Raw genomic sequence first — 21,469 nt, 5'->3', positions numbered from 1 at the left:
CACACGAGGTGGCACAGAGCAGCGGGGGCAGGTTTGGTAGCAGCAGGCACCGCGGGGCTGCCCGTGCTGCACCGAACCCTGCGCTCCCCTCCCAGCAGCAGCCCCAGGGGCCCTGCCCGGAGCGGGGTGCAGGCACCCCCGTAAGGCTGCAGGGAGCCAGGGATTTGTGCTAATTGCTGCGCAGCGCCTCCAGCACCCCCGTGAAGGGATGCATGTGCACAAATTTTCTATTCTTAGAGCTGCCGCTTCCCCGCGGGGAGCGCAGCGGCGGCAGGACCTGCTCCGTCCCCACCTCTCGCAGCGCCCTCGGTGCCTCCCCTCTGCTGAGAAAAGCTTTTCTTAAGCTTTTTTTTTTTAATAGCTGCGTTTTTCCTATCAAAGGGGATTTGCAGAGGAGGAACGGGTTCTTCTTACCTCTCACAGAAGACCTGGCTTCCTTCTGCTGTGCCCCAAGAGGGAAGGGGGATGCTTGCAAAGCCCCGTGCCACCGCGGTGGGAGATGCTGCCCGGTCCCTTCGCTTCCTGCTCTCCTCCACCGACCCCAAAGCAGGCAGAGCCCTGCCCAGGTGCCACAGCAGGGCTGGGGAAGGCATCGAGAAGCTCTCCTCATCTCACCTCTGCCATCGGCACGCAGATCTGTGCCCAGGGCCGCACATGATGGCGAGGGGAACGACTCGGACATGCCTTAGGACTCGGTGCACAGGGCAGTTGTTTGGCCACGCGCATCCAAGCTTTGCTGTGAACGGGCGGGGCAGAAAACGTGCTGGAAAAGGCGTCTGCACCAACATGAGGGGTTTCAGCCGAGCCTCTCACGAGGAGGAACCGGGGCTGTGCAGCACCCGGGCAGGACACGTCCCCTCCCAGCCCCCGGCACCACTCGGGGCCGTGCCAGCTCCCCAGCGCGCGCTGCTCACACCGCCGAGTGCCACGCGGTGACAGCCCAGCCGAGGGAAGGTGACAGCACACGAGCTCACCCAGGCACTCAGACATGGGGCAGGAGGGTGGGCGCCCACCCCGTGCCCCCCACACAAGCAGCAATCCCCCTGGGGAACGTTCCAGCGTGCCGAGAGCGCCGAGCCACGCAGCGCAGCGTGGACACCTTGGGACGCTCCCCGGCGAGCGGGGAGGATCCCGACGCCAGCATCGCCCTCCCGGGGCTGGCGTGGTGGGGGCTGTGGCCGGGATTTTTCCCCGTCCCCGCGTCCCACCTCCGCGCAGCAGCTGCCCTCTCCGCCGTGGGAATCGGCGCCGCGCTGTGCTTCGAGCTGGGCTCTCCGAATCGGCTCCGGGGGCCTGTCCAAGCGCTGACGACACGCAGCCCGCAGCCACGGCTGCTGGAGGAAAAGCCGAGCCAGGGCTGCGCCGTGGGGAAAGCAGCAGCCAAAAGTCACTCAAACAAGGAAGTGATTTGTCTTTTTCTGGATGCACTTTCCACTGACAATGAGCGGGGAGCAGGAAAGTCGGCTGTGATAATGTGCAGTGTACCAACAAAGCGGCTATTGAATCGGTAAATGAGAGCGCTCGCACCGGGAGCCTGACAGATAAAACAGGCCAGGGAGAAAGGAGGAAAAAAGGATCGCCATGTGACCCCCGAGCTCCATCCAAACCAGGCAACACATCCAACGGTTCTGAGGATGGAAGACACACAATGAGCTCCAGCGAGTAATTAATCCCTTCAGGAACGCTGTAAGTGGTTGCAGACAGTTTACCGAGAGAAATAAAAAAAAATAATAAAAAAAAAATTGGAAAGCCATTGAAAAAAATTACCGTTAAGTATTTTTTCTGCTCCAGTACGAAACGCAGGGAGATCCAGGAGAACTCTGCCCCTGTGAACCTTACAGGAGATGGATTTAAGCAATTTTTCTACCACCACCTCATCGACCTGCCAAGATTACTGCCGGGGGAAGGCAGCCTGAGGCCGGCCCGCTGAGGGCAGCCGCTCACCTCGGGCTCCCCGTGTCGTGGGATGTGGCAGGGGGAGATTTCGAGATTTCGGCAGGGGATGAAGCGCAGGGAGGATGAATCGAGGGCAGGAAGGTGATATCGATGGCACCTCAGCCCTGCACTGCGGGATCAGCCAGGGAGAGCATCCGCACGCAGCACTGCCCTTCTACTTCCCCATTTCTTGGTATTTTTCAACCCAAAGCTTCTGCTTGTAAAACTGGGGGGGTTGCTGAAAAGAGCCTTAGGAAAGGTATTTTCTCCTCTTGATAAAATGAGGTAAAATCAGCTGGAGTCTTAGAGACACGCATGAACTTTCACTTCCCCTTGAAATCACTCCGGTTTCGAAAGCTGGCTTTTCTCCCCCTCCCCTTGTTCTCTCCTCACCATGTTTTAGTTTAAAAATTCTTCAGGCCAGGGAAAAATTCCAGGGCAGGAAAAGGAAAAAAAAAAAAAAAAAAAGCATAAAGCAATTGTGGCTTTCGCAAACCCAGCGCTCCAGACTTCCCTTTCTTCATCCTGGGAAGTGAGAGACGCTCGGGAGGACGCAGGAGAGCACGGCGCAGGAGCCCGGCCATCTGCTGGGGGCTCGCACGGCTCCCGGCACCTCGGCCGAGGAAAAACCACGGGGAGCTGAGGAAAATGCCCTGCTGAGACCCCCACAGCTCGAAACGGGGCTCTCACCCCGCCAGCCCCGTGCTGATGTGTGTCCCAGCGGTGGCACTGAGCTGGGGAAGCAGCGAGCCGTCCCCAGGGGCTGTTCTGCAGCTGCAAGGTCGCTCAGCACCGTGGCGCGCTGGGCACGGCGGCTGCGAGGCCAGAGGCACGGAGCTGTGAAGGGATGGGGACGGATGGGGACAGGATGGGGACAAGATGGGGACAGGATGGGGACAGGATGGGGACAGGATGGGGGCTGCACCCCGGCCGAGCCCCCTCGGCAGCACCACGGCCTCGGCTCAGCAGTTTTAGGGCCAGCTGCTGCGCAGGGCGCGTGTAATGTCTGCTTCGCGAGGGGATGCAAAGCGACGTGGAAATGAAAGCTCATTACCACCATCTCCTTGGAAACGTCCCATCAGAGCAAGTTTGCCTTCCTCCTCCTTCCCTCGCCGCTCCCCCTGCGCACAGATTCTGGCACCCCGCGCATCGCTTGGCGGTGCCTCAGCGCTGTGGGTCCAAAATGCAGGCGTCTGCTTTCTAAAGCCATTGTCTAGGATGTGCTATTGAGCTGCAAGCCATGGATGGGCTGGGATGGAAAACAGAAAGGAGCTGGCAACCCAGATTTGATTTGCCTTTGAAGCTATAGAGAAGCAAAACCAAACAGCACTCGCTTTATTCCCACAAAGGGAACGCACGAAGCTTAGCAACAAAACAAACCCACACCTCTGCCCCCCGAGGAGCACGCCGAGCGCTGCTTCACCCGCGGGTCGCGGCTGCGGGCTCGGCCCGGCCGCTTCTGGAGAGCAGCAGGCGGCTGCGAGCGCGCCGACACGCTCGGCTGGGGAATGCGAGGCTGGAAAAGCTGCTCTGCAAATTTCCTTTTGAATCGGAGAGCTCTGGGGCTGTTTCCTCCCCGCTTGCGTGCCGGTACATCTGGTGAGCGCTCGAGCCGCCCGTTCGAGGCGGGGAGGTTTTCAGGAAGCCCCCTTCAGAGCTCCCCAGGTTGCAGCACGGTGTTTGCCCAGGAAAGCACCGCGGGAAGTTTCGTGCCCGCTCCTGGCTTTGCAAAGCGAGCGGGGCTGTGAAGTGCGCAGCAATGCAAACAGCAGCGGGGCTGAGCCTCGCTCCTGCCTCCAGGTTTCTGTACTTTCCCCACGATTAATAAACCGGCGGAGGCAACCTCCCACCGCCAGCACCGCCGCCGCGCACGCTCTGCTTGCCCAGGGTTTTCCAGGCGGCCCCGAAAACGCCAGCCCCCGGGTCCCGCTCCCCTCCCCAAGCATCTCACGGGCTCCAAGATATTCCCTCGCTCATCCCCCACGCTGCTTTACGAGCGGGGCCGTTCCCTTCCCTTCGCAGGAACCGGCCACATGTTCTCCATCTGGGAACAGATGCCCACGAGCCAATAATCTCGACTTGGAAAACTCACTGAAAATAGCAGCGAATTGCTGAGCGCCCCGCAGACCGCGGCCGGGTGATGGATGTCAGAGCTCGAGCTGCAGCAGCACCGGGACGCTGCTTGGCGAAAGAGCAGCGAAAAGGGCCCGGGCATGAAAAAAAAAAAAAAGGAAAGGAGCTGGCTGGAGGTGCTGCCCTGGCGCCTGCCCTCTGCCAGATGCTCCTGCCCTCAAGGAAGGGTTGTGCTCTGCTGGTAAGCCAGTCCCCAGCTGCTGCCTTCAGCCTGGAGCACTGCAGGACGCAGACTCTGTGCCTCCCACGTCCCCAAATCCACCGGGGGACATTCTGGTCCCTCAGGTGGAAGCCAGAAGCCCCGGGTTTTGGTCTGGGTTTTGCTGTTCCCCTCGGGGCCGAGACGCTGCTGGCCTCCAGGTGTCCGAGTGCCTTCAGCCCCTCGCAGCAACCGCACTCCTCAGCTGGAAAGGATGTAAAGAAAATGATGCATCCAGCCTCAGATCACCCCAGTGAGCTACGACAAAGGAATTTGCCAAAAGACAGAAGGGCGGCTGAGCTGTGAGCCCCCAGCTGTGCACAGCCCCAGGCGCACGAAGGCTCCAGGTCTGCGTCTGGGCGCCAGGCAAATGCGGGTGCTTCCCCTCCGCCACCATCGCACAACGCGCCCTACAACGTGTCCTCCAGGCCCAGCAGGATTTTAAAACCCCACACCAAGTCTGCGTGCGTATTAAATGCCACCACCGGGTCCTGGCACACCGGCACCAAGCCCCCACCATCCCTGCCCAGCTCCGGCTCCCTGCAGGAGCTGAGGATTTGGGGTTTTACACCACTCCGGGAGGCTCCGTGCGGGCGAGGAGCGCAGGGAAGCGGCCTCCTTCCCCCCAGCAGCAGCAGGGAAGTCCCAGCCCGTCCCCGCTGCCTCCCAGCACCGGCTGCCTTCGGCCTCACCGTCCCCGAGCCCCTCGCAGCGGGAGGCCGGGGCAGGAAGCGAGCGTGCGAGTGCCAGCGGCCGCGAGCCGAGCGGCTGCGAGCTCTCGGGCTGCAGCTGCACAAAGCCCAGCGGGGCCGGAGCTGGAGCGGGGCCACCTCCCCGGGAACGGGCACACGCCTTTTCCTGCTCTCACCGAGGTTAGCGGTGAGGTTTCCAGCACGTGGTCCTGCTCTCTGTCCCCTGCTTGGATGGGGAGGAAGCTGGACTTTGGGGTTTTCTCTGATTTGGTGGGGTGGAAACGGGGAGGCTGTGGGCCGGGCGGCTGCAGAAAGGCAGCCACGGCTTCGGAGCCACCCGAGCTGGAGAAGCCTCTAGAAGTAGGAGCAGGCGGCCACGAGGCCGAGCGCATCCCCCCGGCCCCAGGAACCAGCCAGGAAGGGGCTCGCTTGCCCCAGCCAACACCTGGCAGGATTTTTCTGCTCGCCTCGGGGAGCTGCAGCCCCACGGCCATCGGCGCCCATCACCCTCTACCTGTTCCTCCTCCCCGCGTTTGCATCCACTTGGAAACACAACGCCAGGAGAGAAAACAAACTGGAAACAAACTGGAAACACCCTGACAGCCTCTAACGCTCCCAGCCCGAGGGCTTCATTAAAGAGAAAAGAAAAAAAAAACCAGCAGGGCCAAACTCCTCTGGGCTGGCACGGGCCCAAGGCGTACCCACAGCAGCGTGCGGGGAGTCCGGGAAGGCGACGAGGCGCATGGGCAGCAGGCGTGTGATTGTGAGAAGTGTCTAATCAGGGAGTTATTCTCAGCCCTCTGCGAGGCTGCAAGCTCGCACGTCTATAAATAGCCGGCAGCGGGGCTGTACCTGAGGCGCTGCTCTGTGAACGTTGTTCACTGCTGCTCCGTGAAGCCGGAGCGCCGGGGGCAGTGCTGCCGTCGGGTCCTGCACAAAGAACCTGGCAAAAGCACCCGTGGCGCTGCTCTCCTCATCCTCCTGGGCTATACGGGAAGGCCCACGGCCTCTGACAGGGCCAGAGCTCTGAGCACCCCAGCGCCCACCCTCCCCAGCCCACGGTGAGGAGCCCAGCCCTGGCTTGCAGCCCTCTGAGGGAAGCGTGGCTCCGGGAGCGCGCCGCCACGCGCCGACCTCCAGCTCCAGCCCGAAAGCCAAATCCTGGCCCCCTCCTGAAGCTCCCTCCTCCTCTCCAGCTCCCCACCAGCACCACAAACACCGCCACCTTCGCTCCTTTGCGCTGCCACTGGGTGAGGCAGCGTGGGAGAAGCTGGAGGTGACGGCAGCTCTGCCTTCACACCTCCAGAAATGAAGCCCTGCATTTCCCACAAACCCGGCGATGCCGTGGGAAAGCTTCGGGACGGACCCTCGCGGGCGTGCTGGCTGCCGGGAGGGCTGAAAAGCACTCACCTCCCGGCGAGGTGGGATGAGCCAGCGAGACTGACACGAAACCAAAGAGGGATGTGGGATGAGTAAAGCATCCCTGGTGCCTACGCCAGGTAGGAGAGGGAAACCCGGCGCTGTCGCAGCTGCCAGGCGCGCTCACGCGGTGCCGAAGGCAAAGGAAGGAGTCTCGGGCACTGGGGACTCGCCTGCATCTCCCCAGGCACTGCTGCAGGCACCGGGCACTGCTGCAGCCCCTGCTCTGCCCACGCTGCCAGCTCCCTGCTGCAGGGCAGCTCCGAGGAGCCGGGAGGAGATCCCTGCCCCGCCGCGCTGCACCCGCTGCCCTGCCCCGCTTCCAGCGGCTCCTTCCAGGGGGAGGTGAATCCCAGCCCTCCTCCTGGATCCGTAACAAATGCTTGGAACGAGACAAACAGCAGCGGCGAGGGATGGAAGCAACGCCGGAGCGCCACAAAATGTGGGAGAAGCAGATCAGAGGAAGGACGAGCGAATCCGAGGGCGTGCCGGGCGCCGCTCGCCGGTGTCACACCCGCTCTGCCACCGGCACATCTCCATTCGCACAGCTTCTAATCTCAGCCCTGCAATGCAGCATCCCCTGCCTTCCCAGCTCCCCTCCGCGCTCCGCTCCCGGCTGGGAGCTGCAATGCAGCAGCGTGGGGAAGCCCCGCTCCCCTTCTCCCCTTCTCCCGGCCGGCAGCGGGGTCCCCAAGCCCCCCACCTCCCCCAGGCTCTGCGCTCTGCCCTCCCCGCGCTCCCCCAGGAGAGCGCTCCGCGTGCCGGAGGAGGACGTGAGATTGCAGGAGAGGGATGGGGGCAGAACGGGGCCGTATCCGATCGCCCACCACCCCGTTAGAGGCACCCTCAGGGCAGCTGCCACCTGCCCCAGGAGCTGCACGCCCCGGGGCCACCGCTGTCACCGTGCGCTCGCATCACCCGGTGCCACACACGCAGTGCCACAAAGCAGGCTGCAGGTGGGACAAGGGAACAATTCGGAGGATGCCACAGAGCCAGGCGAGCGGTGTGACCACAACCGGGGCTCGCAGCCCCCCAAAAAAAGCCCCTGTGTCCAGCGGGACCGCGGCTCAGCCCGGCACACACACACAGGCGGCCGTCCCTGGCGGGTTGCTCGCCGCCGAGGGCGCGCGCTCTCTGGCTCCTCGTGGACCTGGCACCAATCCCCCCGCCCGGGCAGCAGGCACAAGCACCAGCCAAGACCGCGGGCAGGGGAGGACCAGGGAAATTGTTTGCTGGCACCACGAGATGTGGAGCTACGCCTGAAAGCACAGAGCGGGTCACATCGAGAGATGGAAGCAGGCGGAGGTGAGGGGACTCGTGCTGTCGGCACAGCCGAGTGCTGCAGAGCAAGACCCCAAAGCCAGGGCAGTGACACGAAGCTGGGGACACCGGGAGGGGGCTCTACAGGAGGAGGCAGGGCTGGTTTTGGCTCCCCGAGGCCACCCAGCTGGAAGCACATCGCTCGCACCTGGCAGCACCCAGCAAATGGTGCCAGCAGCCACCAGGCACGGCAAGGCCTCGAGGGGACATGGCCCAGGTCCCAGTGTGGTCACATCCCTCCTACAGACCCCAAATGGCCCTTCTGGGATGGAGAGCCTGCCGGTGGATGCCAGGTCCCTCACACCAACCCAGTGGAGGAACCATGTAAAGCCCTGCACTCATCCACGGATTTCCCGTGAGGAAATGTCAGATCTGGGGGCAAAATACAGCTGGCCACAGCCCCACGTGAACAGCATTTTTTGAGTTCCTTAGGGGAAGAATTTGTTTCACGAACATATTTCCAATAGTTCTGCCTTCTCGTCCTTGCTCAGCTACTTTTCCACGGGAAACCTTGACAGATAAATCCGGATCCATTTATTTCTTACAGCAGGGCGGGGGACGCGAGCGGAGGCAGCGACACGACAGCGCAGGTCCCCTCCTTTCTCCTCACCCTCCCCAAACACAGGGGTTGGGTTCTGCAGGCAGAAGGAAAATCAATTCCCCCCTAAACAACCTCATCACACGGGCGCTGTCCTGCCGGGGCACCGAGAGAGGCACAACGTTAGTGTCAGAGCGGGCTGAGAACGGCGGCGGTGCTTTACGAGGCAATAACCCACTCCCGGGGCTGTGAAGAGCCACTTGCTCTCTGACCTCCCGCTGTTCCCCAGCCAGCGAGCCGGGCTGGTGCTGCACAGCGCTGCAACGCGCCCATTAGTGCTTAATTAATCAGCGAGGAGAGCTGTGGGGCTGAGGAATCCCACACCATGAGCCTGGCCAGCAGGGGATCTCCGTGGGAAGGGTCGCCGCGGTGAGACCCCCTCCACCTGAACGCGCTCGCAGGGGACGTGTCGGACACGAGCCCCCCCACCTCCCACCTCCCAGGGGCTGTGGGACCAAGATCTATTCCAGCTGCACCAGCCCCTGCAGAGCCTGGCAGGGCTACAAAGGCTCCTCCAGCCCAGCCTTCGGGGAACGCCGCTCCCCCGGGGATCGCACGCGTCCGTCTGGGCTCCGGCCCACGCAGCAGCGGCCATTTGGGTACTTATGCCCATTAGGAGCCACTTAAGAGGCACCACACGCAGCACGAGATGGCCAAGGAAATGGCTGCAGAAAGCAGCTGCAGGATCCTGGAGCTGCTTCGGGGTCCTCTAGGTAAGGGCAGCAACCACGCGGGGTCCCTGCACCCCAGGGGGAGCTCAGCCACAGCCCCCCGTGTGCTCTCACCCACCCGCTGCGCGCCCCGAGCTGGCCACGCTCCCTCTGTGCCCTTCCTCCTGTGGCCAGGCACTGGTGCAATTAGCAAAGCCAGCTAGCGCTCGGCTTTGATGAGAAGACTCGGCCTCTGCTCGGGATGAAACGTGTAATTTGGACGTTAGAAATAGCCTCTACAAAGCACATGTGGTTGCTGTGTCCCGGTGACCTCTTCCATCTTACGCAGGCCGCTCGTCTCCGAGCGCGGTTCCATCTCCGCCGGCTCTCCAAAGGCGCGGGTGCCATCAAACAGCTGACACATCTGCAGCAACCAAAGGAGAGGCAGCGCTTGGCCACCGCTAAATAAATCGTGTTGTTGGCCGGCGCTGCACCTCAGCGGAGGCCGATGAGTGCTTCTGGCAGGAGGGACGTGAAATGGAGATGAGAAGTCAGGTGTGGAAACCACGGATGCAGAAAGGCTCCGCGAGCCGCCGCGCTCGGCGGAGCAGGGAGCTCCGGTTCGTCAGCGGCAGCGCCGGCTCCTCGGCACAGGTCAGCGGCTCAGGCGGGATCTGCAGGGCTGGGAAATCACCGCGGCTCCCACGCCTTTCTTCCAGGACAAACCAAGCTCCTTGGGTCTTCTCGAGGCGCTCCGGCAGGCGCAGCAAAATGGCTCTGGCTGCCAAAGGAGCCCCGCAGAGCGGAGAAGCCTCCTCTCCAAACCCAGCACCTCTGGGAGCCGCTGAGCCCCTCTCCTGGCCTCGCCCGCCGGCCCTCACAGCCTGCTCTGAGCGGGGGGGGGGGTCCTGTCCCGCCTGGGTTTGTGCCCCCCACCAGGGGTCGGTCTGCAAGAAGGAGCTGGAGGGGGCTTCGCCCGCCCGGATCGCAGCAGCAGACAAGCCGAGGGGTCGGGGCCAGAAGCTCGGCGCGTGCCCGGGCTCACGCACCCCCAGCCACGGGTCCACCACCGGCACGTAGGAGGTGACGGAGCAACCACCGGCACGCCGCTGGCACGTCCCCAGCTCCTGTCACCGTGCCCACCCCTCGGGCTGCCAAGGACAGGCCGGGTCACTGGTGGATGGCTTAAACAGCCACGATTCAGCGGCACAGCTCCCACCAAGGCAAGAAGCTCAGCCCGAGCCCCCCCAGGAGGGAAGATGTCAAGCTCCTGGCCCGCCAGCCCCAAACGCTGCCCAGCTGGGGGTGGAGAAGCAGCCCTCCCCGCTGCAGGGTCCGTGCACGCGGACGGATGACCTATTTCAGCAACCACGCAGAGCAGGGGGGGGGGCACGAGGCAGATTTGGCAGTGCAGGGCCCTCACCACACAACTGGCCGAGCCTTCAGATGGCAAGCACCGCCCGAGGGATGCTCAGCACCATTAAAACCAGTCCCACCATGGACCGAGGCTGGGAACCACCCCCGAACTTCCTCACCTGGTGCACGAGGAGCCCTTCCTCCACAGGCCGGCCCTGCGCCCTCAGGGAAGCTGCAGGATTTTTTCCTGGAGGTGCTGAGGAACCCCCCTAAGAGCAGGGCACTACAAGAGGGACCCCGAGATCCCCCACGGGTGGAGACCTGCTCGTCACCAATCCTCCTGCAATCCTCCCGTGTTCTCTGCCCCAGTGGGACCAAGATTTACCCCAGCGTTTACCAGCCCAGCGGCAGGACCACCACGGGACCACCAAAGGACCACCACGGGACCACCAAAGGACCACCACGGGACCACCACGGGACCACCAAAGGACCACCATGGGACCACCACAGGACCCCAGCAGCAGACCAGCCTCGTGCATCCCATCTCTGCCATCTGCCTGCCCCGCCTTGGCCTCACTCCGTGGCTTTCCACGAGCCACTGGCACGGCCCCAGCAAGCCCTGGGCCAGCGGGCAGTGGCCACAGGACATTTTGGCAGCCGGGGCAGCCCCCTGCCATGAAAGGGAGCGGGCAGGGGACATCGGCGTGGGGGCTGCATGCAGCACACGTGTGCCAGAGCCCTGTGCCACAGCAGGGGCTGTGACACCCCGAGGGCTCCAAGGGAGAAGACACTCGACACGCCAGGGCCCCCACCGAACGCCACAGCTCCAAACCCAGCTGGCTCGGGCGAGCAGCCTCGTCATGGCCGCACGCAGCTCGTTGCCATTTCTGCACGCCGGCTCGCCGCACCGAGCCGAGCTCTTCCCAGCTACAAATCCTCCATGGTACAGCCACGGGGGAGAGAAAGCCGGCGGGTGGGGACGCCGCCTCGCCCTGCCGGAGATCAGCCCACGTCCCCCCCGCCAGCGGTGGCCACGATGGGAACGCGAGGGCCGGGCACGCCTGCACCCGGAGCCAGCGCAGCCGGCGGAGGGGCGGCGAGCCCCAGCTCCGACCCGAAGCGTTGGCTGCTCTGCTCGGATGAAAAAACCTCACGTGATACCACGCCGGTGACGAGCTCTCGACCATGCAGAGCTCTTTCCCAGGCTGGGAGATCAAACACATCAAGCGAGGAAGCCGGGGGCTGCCAGCGGCTCACGCACACCCTGCAGCAGCGTCCTAGGGGGTGGGGGGCACAAAGCAGCACCAGGGCTGGGGCTCCCCACGCGTGCTGTCCCCAAGGTCAGCCCCTAGGACGGGGCAGCGGTGCTGGGAGGGCAGCCTCGGGGCTGATTTAAAACTGGGCTGTGGCCAAAAACACACCGGGGCACCCCAAGGCGGTGGGCGCCCACCTGAAGGCATGGGGCCACCCCACGCTGCCTGGCTTCACCGCTGATGGCCGAGCCACGGGGAGAAGACCCCAGAGCCTGCCAGGAGCCAAATTTCCATTCCTTAACCCCACAAAAGCCACGACTGAACCCTCCCAGCCCCGCATCCCCCCCCCCCCGGTGACCACCTCGGGGTGCGAGGAGCAGCGGGGGCGTGAAGGCGAGGAAGGACGGAAGCAAGGCAGGGGGGCACCGCCGCGGGGGCCGCACTCACCCAACATCTGGCTGAAGAGGAGCTGCTCCAGGTCTCCCAGCACCGTCACCACCAGCTCGGGGTCCACCTTCAGGTACGGCTTCTCCTCGGCGCCCGCCGCCGCGGGCCCCTTGCCGCCCAGCAGCTCGTCGTCGCACTTGCCACCTCCGCCACCGCCACCACCGCCTCCACCACCGCCGCCACCGCCTCCACCTGCCTCGGGGGCCTTGCTGAGGGGCTTCACCTCCGCGTAGGGCCCCCGGGGGATGCGGCTGGGCTTGCCGCTGGCCGGCGGCTTGGCGGGGCCGGCGGGGCGCGGCGGCAGCAGCGAGTGCTCGGAGCGGGACAGGCTGCGCGACATGGTGGACGCCTCACGGGCACGGGGACCACCGCCACCGCCACCACCGCCACTGCCACCGCCGCCGCGGCCGCTCGTCGCCACCGTGGCCGCCGCCTTGGCCATGTCGTCGCTCCAGCGGGGCTCGTAGAGCTGCCGCTTCTTCTCGGCGTCGGTGAGGAAGGCCAGGTTGGTGAGGGACTTCTGCTTGCGCAGGTTGGAGCCCGGCAGCCGCCCCTCGGCGCTGCTCGCCTTGAACACCCGCAGCTCGGCTCCCCGCGGCCCCGCCGTTGGCGTCGTCGGCGTCGCCGGCGTCGTCACCGTCGCCGCCGCTTTGGCCCGTTTGGGCATCACGGAGCCACCGTCGGGCCCCCGGCGGTAGCCTCGCAGCTCCGCTGTCCCCTCGTCGCCCAGCTCCACGTCGGGGAGGCTCTTGAGGTTTGTCCCCAGCATCCCCGCGCTGCCACCATTTAACCCGGCTGCTGCTGCTGCTGCTGCTGCTGCTGCTGCTGCGGCACGGTGGACGCGGAGAAAGGGAGGAGGAGGAGGAGGAGGAGGAGGAGGAGAAGGGAGGGGAGAGAGAAAGAGAGAGAGAGAGAGATTGAGAAGCGCCCTCAGCTGCCGCCCCAAAACCGGGGCGGGGCTGAACGGGGAGGAACGGAACGGAGCGGAACGGGGGGGGGGGGAAAAAACGGGAGAGGAGCCGCCCTACCGCGCCGCTCCGCCGGCGGCGGGGCGCTGCGAACCAAGGGAATGAGCGGGGCCGAACAAAAAGGGCCCGCCCGCAGCCGCCTCCGCCACCGCCTGGGCGCGGGCAGGGGGCGGGGCCGCGCGGCGCGCGCGCCCGCGGAGGGGAGGGGAGGGGAGGGGGGAGAGGGGGGCGCGGGAGCGCGCGCGGGGGGGGAGGGGTTGTGGGGGGGGCACCCATGGGTGCTGCAGGGAGGGGGGGGGGGAGGGAATCCGCCCTCAGGAGCCGCCCGCGCGCCCCCGCGGCTCCTCGCCCCGTCGGGAGCGCGCACGGGGAAGGGGGGGGGGCGAGGGTGAGGCCCTAAAGGAGCCGAATTTCCCCGTTCCCAGCCCAAAACGGGCGCTGCGAGGGCCCGGGGTGGTTCCCAGAGGCAGGGGGGGCACCGCCAAGGGGGGGGCTGGGGGTCCAAGGGGGGTGAGGGGCAGGGGGAGCGGGGGCTGCGGAGCCTCATTTGGCATTAATTACCCGTCCCCGGGGAGGGGGGAACGAAGCCTGCGCCGTGACCTCACGCGGTGCCATGGCAACCGCCGGCACCCAGCGCCTCAGGGCGAGGGGAGAGAACGGGGGGCGAGGCCTTGGGGGGGGTCACCCCGACACGGGCACCGCCGTCACCCCCCAAGGGGGGTTTGGGGGTCGGTGTCAGGGGGTCCCGGGATGGCCTGGATGAGTGGGGAAGAAGGAATGCCAGAATGGGTGGTTTGCGCCCCAAAATAACGTTGCTGGGATGGGATGGGTCGTCCCCAACGCTGCAGGGAGGTTTTGGGGTGGTACGGCCTCTGCCGAGCCCCAGCGGCTGCTGTAGGGCCTGTGGGGGGGGGTAAATTGGGGGAGTTTGGGTGGGTTTTGAGGGTGGGTGAGGCGGCGGCCTCCCCGCGCCCTGCTGCTGGAGCCGCTGGGGCCCCAAAAGGCAGCGGGGACACGCAGGGGGCACGGAGCCCCCCCTGCAAAACCGTGCCGGGAGCGGGCGCCGCGGCTCTGACCGACTTCTGTCGGCTCGGATCAGCCAAAGCGGCTCCCGAGGCGCCTGCCCCCCTTCCCACACATCCCTCGAGCATCCCCAACCCCATCCCCAACCCCATCCCCATCCCCATCCCCATCCCCATCCCCATCCCCATCCCCATCCCATCCCTTCGAGCAGCCCCGCCGCATGGCCACCCCCCAAAAACCCACCCCAAAAGCACCGGGGCAGCTGGGGGGGGGGGGACCTCGTATCTGGGCTCAGCCACCCCCACCCCCAAAAAAATAAAAAATAAATAAAAAAATAAAGGGGCTCGTGTCCTGCTCGCCCCAAAAGCCAAAAAAAAAAGCCAAAGCGCAGCCGGCACCCGGTGGCGAACGGTTCATTGCCAAACGCCGTGGTGAGCACGGAGGGTGTGGGTTTGTCCCCAAATCCGCTCCCGGGGGTGTCACCGGCAGCTGGGGACGCTCCGGGTGTTAAATCCCCTCCCGGCAGCCCCGCGGTGCCGGTGGGAGGTTGGCGGCGCCGGGAGCCGCCGGTGCCAGGGCCTTCCCCCCCCCCTCCGTCCTCCCCGGCTGCGCTCTGGCTCTCGGCCGCCTCCTCGGAAATGGGGTCATTCCTGGAGCTGGGTGGAAAACTAGAAAGAGGAGAGCGAGCCAAGAGGCAGCAGGGCCTCGGGAGGGGACGGCCACACCGAAAAAACGGGGGAGGTGGGCGGCGGGGATGAGCCTGGGGGCACCCGGCTGCTTGGCAAGGGGAAGAGGGGCTCTGTGCTCTCGGGGGGAGCCCCTGCCCCACGGCAGCCCCACAGGGATGGACGCGGCTCCAGCAGCTGGGGAAGGGTCCCCCCGGTCCCCCCCATCCCCTGCTCCTCTCCTCGCTTGTGCTTTCTGCCCCGATCCTTGCTGCCACGAAGCCACCAGCACCCCGCGCTTGCCCCGCGCCCACCAGCCTGGCCCCGCAGCCCCAGCCCCTGGGCCCCCCCGCGCGGTTCCCTCCTCCCTCCATCCTTCTCCCTCTCCCCCTCGCTCGCTCCGTGCGGCGGTTTCGGGATGCTCCTGTGCTCGGCAGAGCCCTGGCCCCACGTCCGCACGTGCATTTCATCCGGCCCCGCTCCCAGCCGCCGCCAGCTGCTCCCGGAGGCCCCGCACGAGGCATTAATAACGCAGGCGATGGCCCCGGTGTGTCCCCGTCCCCCCCCCCCAGCCCCCACACAAGCAGAAGGGGAGCGGGGGGCACCCAGCATCGCCCCCCACAAGTCCCAGGCCAGCCCCCAGGAAGGGGGCACACAGGACCTCCCCCCCACACCCCCAAAGGAAACCCACCCCACAGACTCACTCAAGGCTCCGGGTTTGGGGTCGGTGTCACACGGGGACGTGGCCTGCTCCTCCCTGTCCCCTTGCACCCTGGGGACAGAGCGGGGTTAGGGGACAGCCTGGGGCTCTCCGGGGACCCTGGGGACACCGGCCCCATGGTGGCGGGGGTCCCCAGGGTGTCACATCCCCTTCGGTTTTACCGAGCCCGCCCCACACCACCCCTCAGGCTCCCATGGGTGCACCCCAACCCGGGGGGAATCCCCCAGCCCCACTGACCCAGCCCCAACCCCACCATCCCGGTGAGGTTTCCCCGCAGCCCCCCCATCCCCGTGCCCCCGTCCCCGGGCACTCACCGGTACTGGAAGGGCGCCACGGTGGCCGTCACGGGCCGGCTGTGGGGGGAGGCCGAGGAGAAGCTGATGGCCCCCGACCCGAAAACGGGCACCCTGCTCTGCGAGCCGGCGGGGGGGGCGTCCTCCACCTCAGGGGTCCCCCCCAGGCCCCGCACGGAGCAGCTCAGGGGACGGCGACCCCCGGGTCCCCGCAGGCTGCCCGCCACCCCCTTGCCCACCTCCAGCCCCTTCCCGGGGGGCACCGGGGGTCTCTGCCCCCCACGGGGGGGGACGCCAGGGCTGGGCTCCCCAGCCAGCTCGTGGCCGGTGGCAGCTCTGGGTTTAGGTTTAAGGCTTTTGGGGGCAGAGGCCAGCCGCGGGGACGAGGCTTGGTGGGAGGTGGGGGGCCCCGGGGTGCTGTGTCGGGCCGGGGGGGCCGCAGCGGGCAGCTTGCCGGGGGGCACGGAGCGCGGCACCGGGATGGCGGAGCCGTAGTGGCCGCGGCCGCCCGGGGTGAGGTTGGCCGTCCCGTTCATCCCGGCGAGGAGGCTCCGGCGAGGCGCTGCGGAGGGAGAGGAGGAGGAAGGGGGTGAGGTATGGTGTGGGTGATGTCCCCTCCCCGTGTCCCCATCCCGCCAGGGACACCTGTCCCTGTGTCCCCAGGTCCCTATGGTGGGGCCCTGCAGTGAGGCCGCACGGGCGCAGGCCCCGCAGGGAGGGGTCCCCCTCTTGGCCACCCAAAAAAACATCTCCTGAGCCCCCAAACCACTGGAGGCCACCTCCCGGACATCCACGGTGACCTCCCAGCCACCCAGGACCACCCTCCAGCCACCCAAAACCACCTCGTGGGCACCCAAGGCCACCTCCAGGGAAAAATTAGCAAATAAATCAATAAATAATACAACATCTATTTTTTTTGCAGGGATGGAGAGATTGGGAACATCTCTGGAAAGGCGGGGAGATGCCGAGGAGGGCACCCGGGTGCTGCTTGCCCCCCGCCAGGGCTGCATTTTGGGCCGGGGCAGCCCAAACAAGAGGGGCTTTGTGCGGGCGCCGCGCTGGGCGCTGGGTGCGAGCCGCCGGGGCCGCTCTCCGTGCACACACACACACACACACACACAGGGCGCTCTGTTCCAGCCCGGCCCGCAGCCTGGCTGCCTTTCAAGGCTGAGCCGGGCTTTCCCCGGAGCGTGAGGGCTGCCTGCAGACATTTTGGCAGTCGCGCCGTCTCCGACACGGCCCTGGATCTGCCCGCGAGGTCCAGCCCCGGCCCCGCCGATGGCATCGCTGCGGCTCGGGGCTGGCCGTGCCCTGCTCCCAGCACCCAGCACCCAGCACCCAGCCTTTTCCAAAATGCCTTTTGTAGTGCCGGTGGGGTCAACCTTCCCCCCCCCGGGGCAGGAGCCGGTGGCTCTCCACCCTGGGTGGCACAAGGCAGCCCTACAGGAGTGGCTGAGCCACCGGTCCCATTCAATTTTTTGGTAATTTTCTCCCAACTTTGCCAATTTTCCCCCAGCCAGCAGAGCCAGTCCCAGCACCGTAATTTCCCTGAGCTCCTCTTTATCTGAGTCAGAGGCAAAAAGATCCCCTGGATTTGTGCTGGTCCTATCATCACCGACACCCCTGTGCATCAGCAGCACGCAGCCCTGCTCTGGAGGCTGGCACGCTCCTCTCAGGGCATTCAGCACCGGAGCTGTGACCATTTTTTATGGATTTTTTTGATCTGTTCGCTCCAGCTGGGTTTCCCTCACGTGGACACGGCTTCCACCTCTGTCCTCAGAGCCTGCTGGGGGGGCAGCACGAGGCTGTTCCTGCAGCCGAAGCCAAAGTTGCCGCGTTTGCCACAAAAAATCAGTCCTCCTCCTGTTCTCACAAGCTCCGAGGTTTTATAGGGGCAGGCAGTGACCCTATAAAAGGGTCAGGAGGGCTTTGGAGCTGTCCCCTCCCATCGCCCAGGCCTTGGGGTGGGGAGGGCACCCATCACTTGGCCCGGCTAACCATGGGGATCCCTTCCAGGCGTCACCCTGGTCCGGAGCTCCCCTGGGGATGGGGAGGGCTGGATGTGGCCCCTCTGCCCCGGGAAGCAGCCTGCCGCAACCTCCCATTATTTTCTTAGGAAGCACAAATTAAAGTCACCCCTAGGAGATCCAGCACTTTTTTTTACTCCAAACAAATTACCAGCTGCCCTCTGGCAGTTTCCAGCCGCCCGGGCAGGGCCTTTTGGGGACACCGAGCCCCCCGTCCCATGGGGCCGGTCCCCTCCGTGCGTCCCCGCTCCTCCCGCGGCCACGCTGCCCGGCTAAGCGGGTCACAGCCTGACCCAGATCGAGGTCAGCTCCTTTGCAATTAGCTGAGAAGGGAAAGGACTTTCTCCTAACGACAAGGAGCCGCCGGCACTGCGGGCTCAGCCCCGCATTGGGGTTTGTCCCCCCCAGGCAGGGATGGAGCAGCCGAAATCTCAGGCGGGTCGGGATGCGCAAAAAGAAACTGGCCGAGCCGTGTCCTTCATCCCAGGACAAACGGGAAGCTGCACATCCCCGAAGGCACCTCGCTCCAAGAGGCATCTGTTGTGCTCGGGGCTTGAGCTGCTCGCTTGGAGCAGAGTCAAAGCACACCTCACACCTGCGGTCCAGGCAGGCAGCGATGAGCACACAGGCCCCGAGGCTCAGCCCCGTTTCCCGTCCCTCGCTTCGCACACGTTGTGGGGCACGCCGGCGTCTCAGCCCCCTCGCAGCTGTGGCGGGGTGAAAGCCTCCCCCGTGCCCGGGAGGGCTGCGGCAGGAGCCTGAGCACGGCCACTTGGTGATTCAAAGAGGCGTTAAACCATGAAAACCCTTCAGCCTCTGCTGGGCCACTCCGTGCCTCGGTTTCCCCACCCTGCCACAGCTCCAGAGCGAACCCCACAGCCCTGTTGTGTCCCCAAGGTGTCCCTCCCTGGCAGTGCTTTCACAACCATTTGCCTCCACCCACGGCGTCCCCCAGTTTGCTCCCTGCGATGGGAAGCAGAGTTGCCATAAATCCCCCAAATCCTCCCCGGCGGGCGCGAGGAATCCTCCTGGGAGGACGTTTGCAGCCGAGCTCAGAGGGGCCAGGCTGCAGAGTCCAGCTGGAGATGCCCCGTGCCCACAGGGCCCAGACCTCAAATCCTACAGCGTGGGTGCGATCGGGACCAGCCCCGTGCAGACCCTCCTGGCACAGCGCTGCTGCCCCTCACAGCCCCACGCAGGATCTGGCCCCAAGCTGCCTGCGGGGGATGGCGCGGCTCCAACGCAGCCTCCTCCCCGGCACGCTCAGGAAGGATGACAAAGAAAAGGCTCCTTGTGACACAGGGGACATAAAACTTTCCTAAGAGAAACAGAGGGGAGCAGGGAGAGAAAGGAGCCTTCAGAGGGGAACAAGCTGCCGATTCAGCCCCCGCTCCGCGGCCGGGACCTGGCCTGCCCCCGGCCGGGTGTCACCGCGTGGGACATCGCCACCGCGCTGCCTGCTCGCTGCCGGGGGTCTCGAAGCACCGAGGGGCCGTACCCAGGGCTCGGTGTCACGGGGAGGGGGCTTCTGGCTCAAAAACACCGCAGGGACCAGAGCAGAGCCCCAGCAAGGCAGAGCTGGGGGTGGTCGGGGGTCAGCGTAGCACAACCCGAGCCCCTCCTGGAGCCAGGATCTTGCGTGCAGCAGCGTCTCCGAGGGCAGCTTGTGGGGCTTGGGCACGGGGAGCAGGAGGGTGCCCGGGTGGCCCCAGCTCTGCCCGTCCTGGCCTCGTCTCCACCCCACGATGCCGGGGGAGCTGCGGGTGGGTGCAGGAGGGGCACGAAACCGGCTGGTGTGAGAGCAGAGCCGCAGCTCTAAGCTGTCCTTTAGCCAATCCCATTAGGCACTTAACCCACTTCCATAAAACCTCGCTGTCAGCCAAGTTCGGCCCTGCACAGCCCGCAGCCGCCTCCGCCGCCCAGCCCGGTGCAGTGACCCCGAGCCCTGCCAGGCACCCCCATACCGGAGCCCCCCCCCCCCCATTATGGCCTCTGGATACCGGAGGCTGTTGGGGTCTCTGGGGATGCGTCCCCCCGGCTGCTCCAGCCCCTCGCAGCCCTTGAATTGCTGCCTTTAACCCCAAAACTGCGCCCCGCGGGTGTGACACCCCCCGAGCCCATGCGGGTGGCGGGGGGCACAGATGTCCCTGTGCAGCCCCCGAGGGGACAGGGGGTGTCGAGGGAGGACAGGGGGTGTCGGGGGGGGGGGGGGGGGACACAAGGGTAGGGAGGGGACAGGGGGCTGCGGGAGCGCGGAGCCGGGCGCGCCGTGCCCGCTGCGCGTCCCCGCGGCCGTTCAGGAGGCGCCGGCGCTGGACAGCTCCGGGCCGGCCCCGCGGCGCCGCCCCCCCCCCCCCAAAAAAAAAAAAATAAAAAATGGGGTTTCCAATTCCGCCCACCCCCCAAAAAATAAACCTAGGGGTGTCCCCCTGAGAACCTCCCTCCCCATGGCCACCAGTGCCGGGGCTGCCGCTTCGCCAACCTGCGAGAGGCCAGGAGCTGCCCGCAGCCCCGACACCTCTCTCCAGCAGGTGCTTCAGCAGCCAGCACCTCCTGGGGGCTCCGGACCCCCTCCCCAAAAAAAAAAGGTCTCCCTCGTGGTGTCTGAGGACCCCACGCCGTGTCCCGGAGCCGTCGTGCAGCCGCGGCACAGGCGATGCTCTTGGGGAGGGCCGAAAGCGAGCAGCTGGGGAGGGGAGCACATCCCAACCAGCCCGTCTGGGGCCATCGCAGCGTTTGGCCCCAGCCCCGGGACCTGACGGGCTGCAGACCCGGCCTGGTCTCCTCGCCAGGAAGCTCCTTGCTTGCTTTTTTTTTTTTTGAGCAAGAGCAGATGTCGCAGCGCCTGCCTGCGTGTCCTCGCCGGGTCCAGCAAGGCTGGGAGGAAACGGCCTCCCCGGCGCTCAGCCCCGAAGCCTGGAGGCCCCCGGTGCTTTTTGGCTTTGGGGACCCGGCCTCGGGAAGCCGCAGCTGCGTGGAAGAGCTGCTAAAGGCATCAACTCGGCCGTGCTTGGTCGTGTGGTGTCCCACGTGCGGTGGGACAGCTGCGCTCACCTCCCCGCCCCGGCACGGGCTGCGCGTCCCCGGCGCTGGGTTCAGCTCCCCAGGCGCCCCAGAGGCTGCGCTGGGCTAAGCCAAAGGTTGTTCATCCCCCCAGGGAGGCCAAGGATTTCAGAAGCTCTGCGGGGTGGGCGAGCTGCGTAATGCTGGGGAAGCAGCAGCGCAGGGGTCGGGGTGCCAGGTCCCGGGGGGCAGCCTCAATCTGTCAGGAGACGGCCAGAGCTGGGCCACCACCGCCGCCGCCGCGCTCCCTGCAAAGCCCCCGCGGCTGAAAGCTGCCGTCTGCACCGCTCGGGGTGCTGAACAGAGCAAGGGGAAGCTGTGCTGGGGCTCCGAGTGGCCACCCGTGAGCCCCCTGCTCCCCCCCGAGCCCCTGGGTGTGCAGCGAGGCTGCGCCCCCCCCGCATCCCCGAGCACTGGAGCGCGGGACCCCCTGGGGACCATCCCCAGCGTGCACAACACCTATAGGGCTGGTGGTACCTGGGCACGTGGGATGGGATCTCCCACAACGTCCCCCCACCATAAATGCGCAGCTCTTGCAGCAGGGACTTGCCCTGACCCCCCTTTTTCTCCCCCAAATGTGCCTGGCGCCCCCACTCGCGTTGCTCAGCCCCCAAAGCCCAGCAGCCCTCACCCTGCCTGGGACGGGCTCCCCGGGACAAGCGGGCACCTGCAATGGAAAGCAAAAGCCCCGGGGAGCCCTTAATGGG

General features: G+C 65.9%; 1 protein-coding gene across 2 annotated transcripts in view; it reads right to left on the bottom strand.

Moving 5' to 3' along the window:
• NAV1 (neuron navigator 1) overlaps positions 1 to 12,789 on the bottom strand; it is a 43,616-nt gene extending 30,827 nt beyond the window's left edge. The window contains exons 1-2 of one of the 2 annotated variants that reach the window (XM_032203174.1): positions 12,183 to 12,789; positions 12,003 to 12,146 (exon numbers count right to left, since the gene is read on the bottom strand). In XM_032203174.1, the coding sequence (XP_032059065.1) occupies positions 12,003 to 12,146; positions 12,183 to 12,771 (733 nt within the window). In that variant the 5' untranslated portion in view covers positions 12,772 to 12,789. Of the gene's footprint in view, positions 1 to 12,002 lie in introns of both variants that reach the window. The other variant, XM_032203173.1, reaches the window with a different exon arrangement.
• Positions 12,790 to 21,469: the final 8,680 nt, after the last annotated feature.

Source organism: Aythya fuligula, chromosome 25, assembly GCF_009819795.1.
Source record: "Aythya fuligula isolate bAytFul2 chromosome 25, bAytFul2.pri, whole genome shotgun sequence".
Lineage (NCBI taxonomy): Eukaryota > Metazoa > Chordata > Aves > Anseriformes > Anatidae > Aythya > Aythya fuligula.
This window is presented reverse-complemented; position numbering and strand designations above follow the sequence as displayed.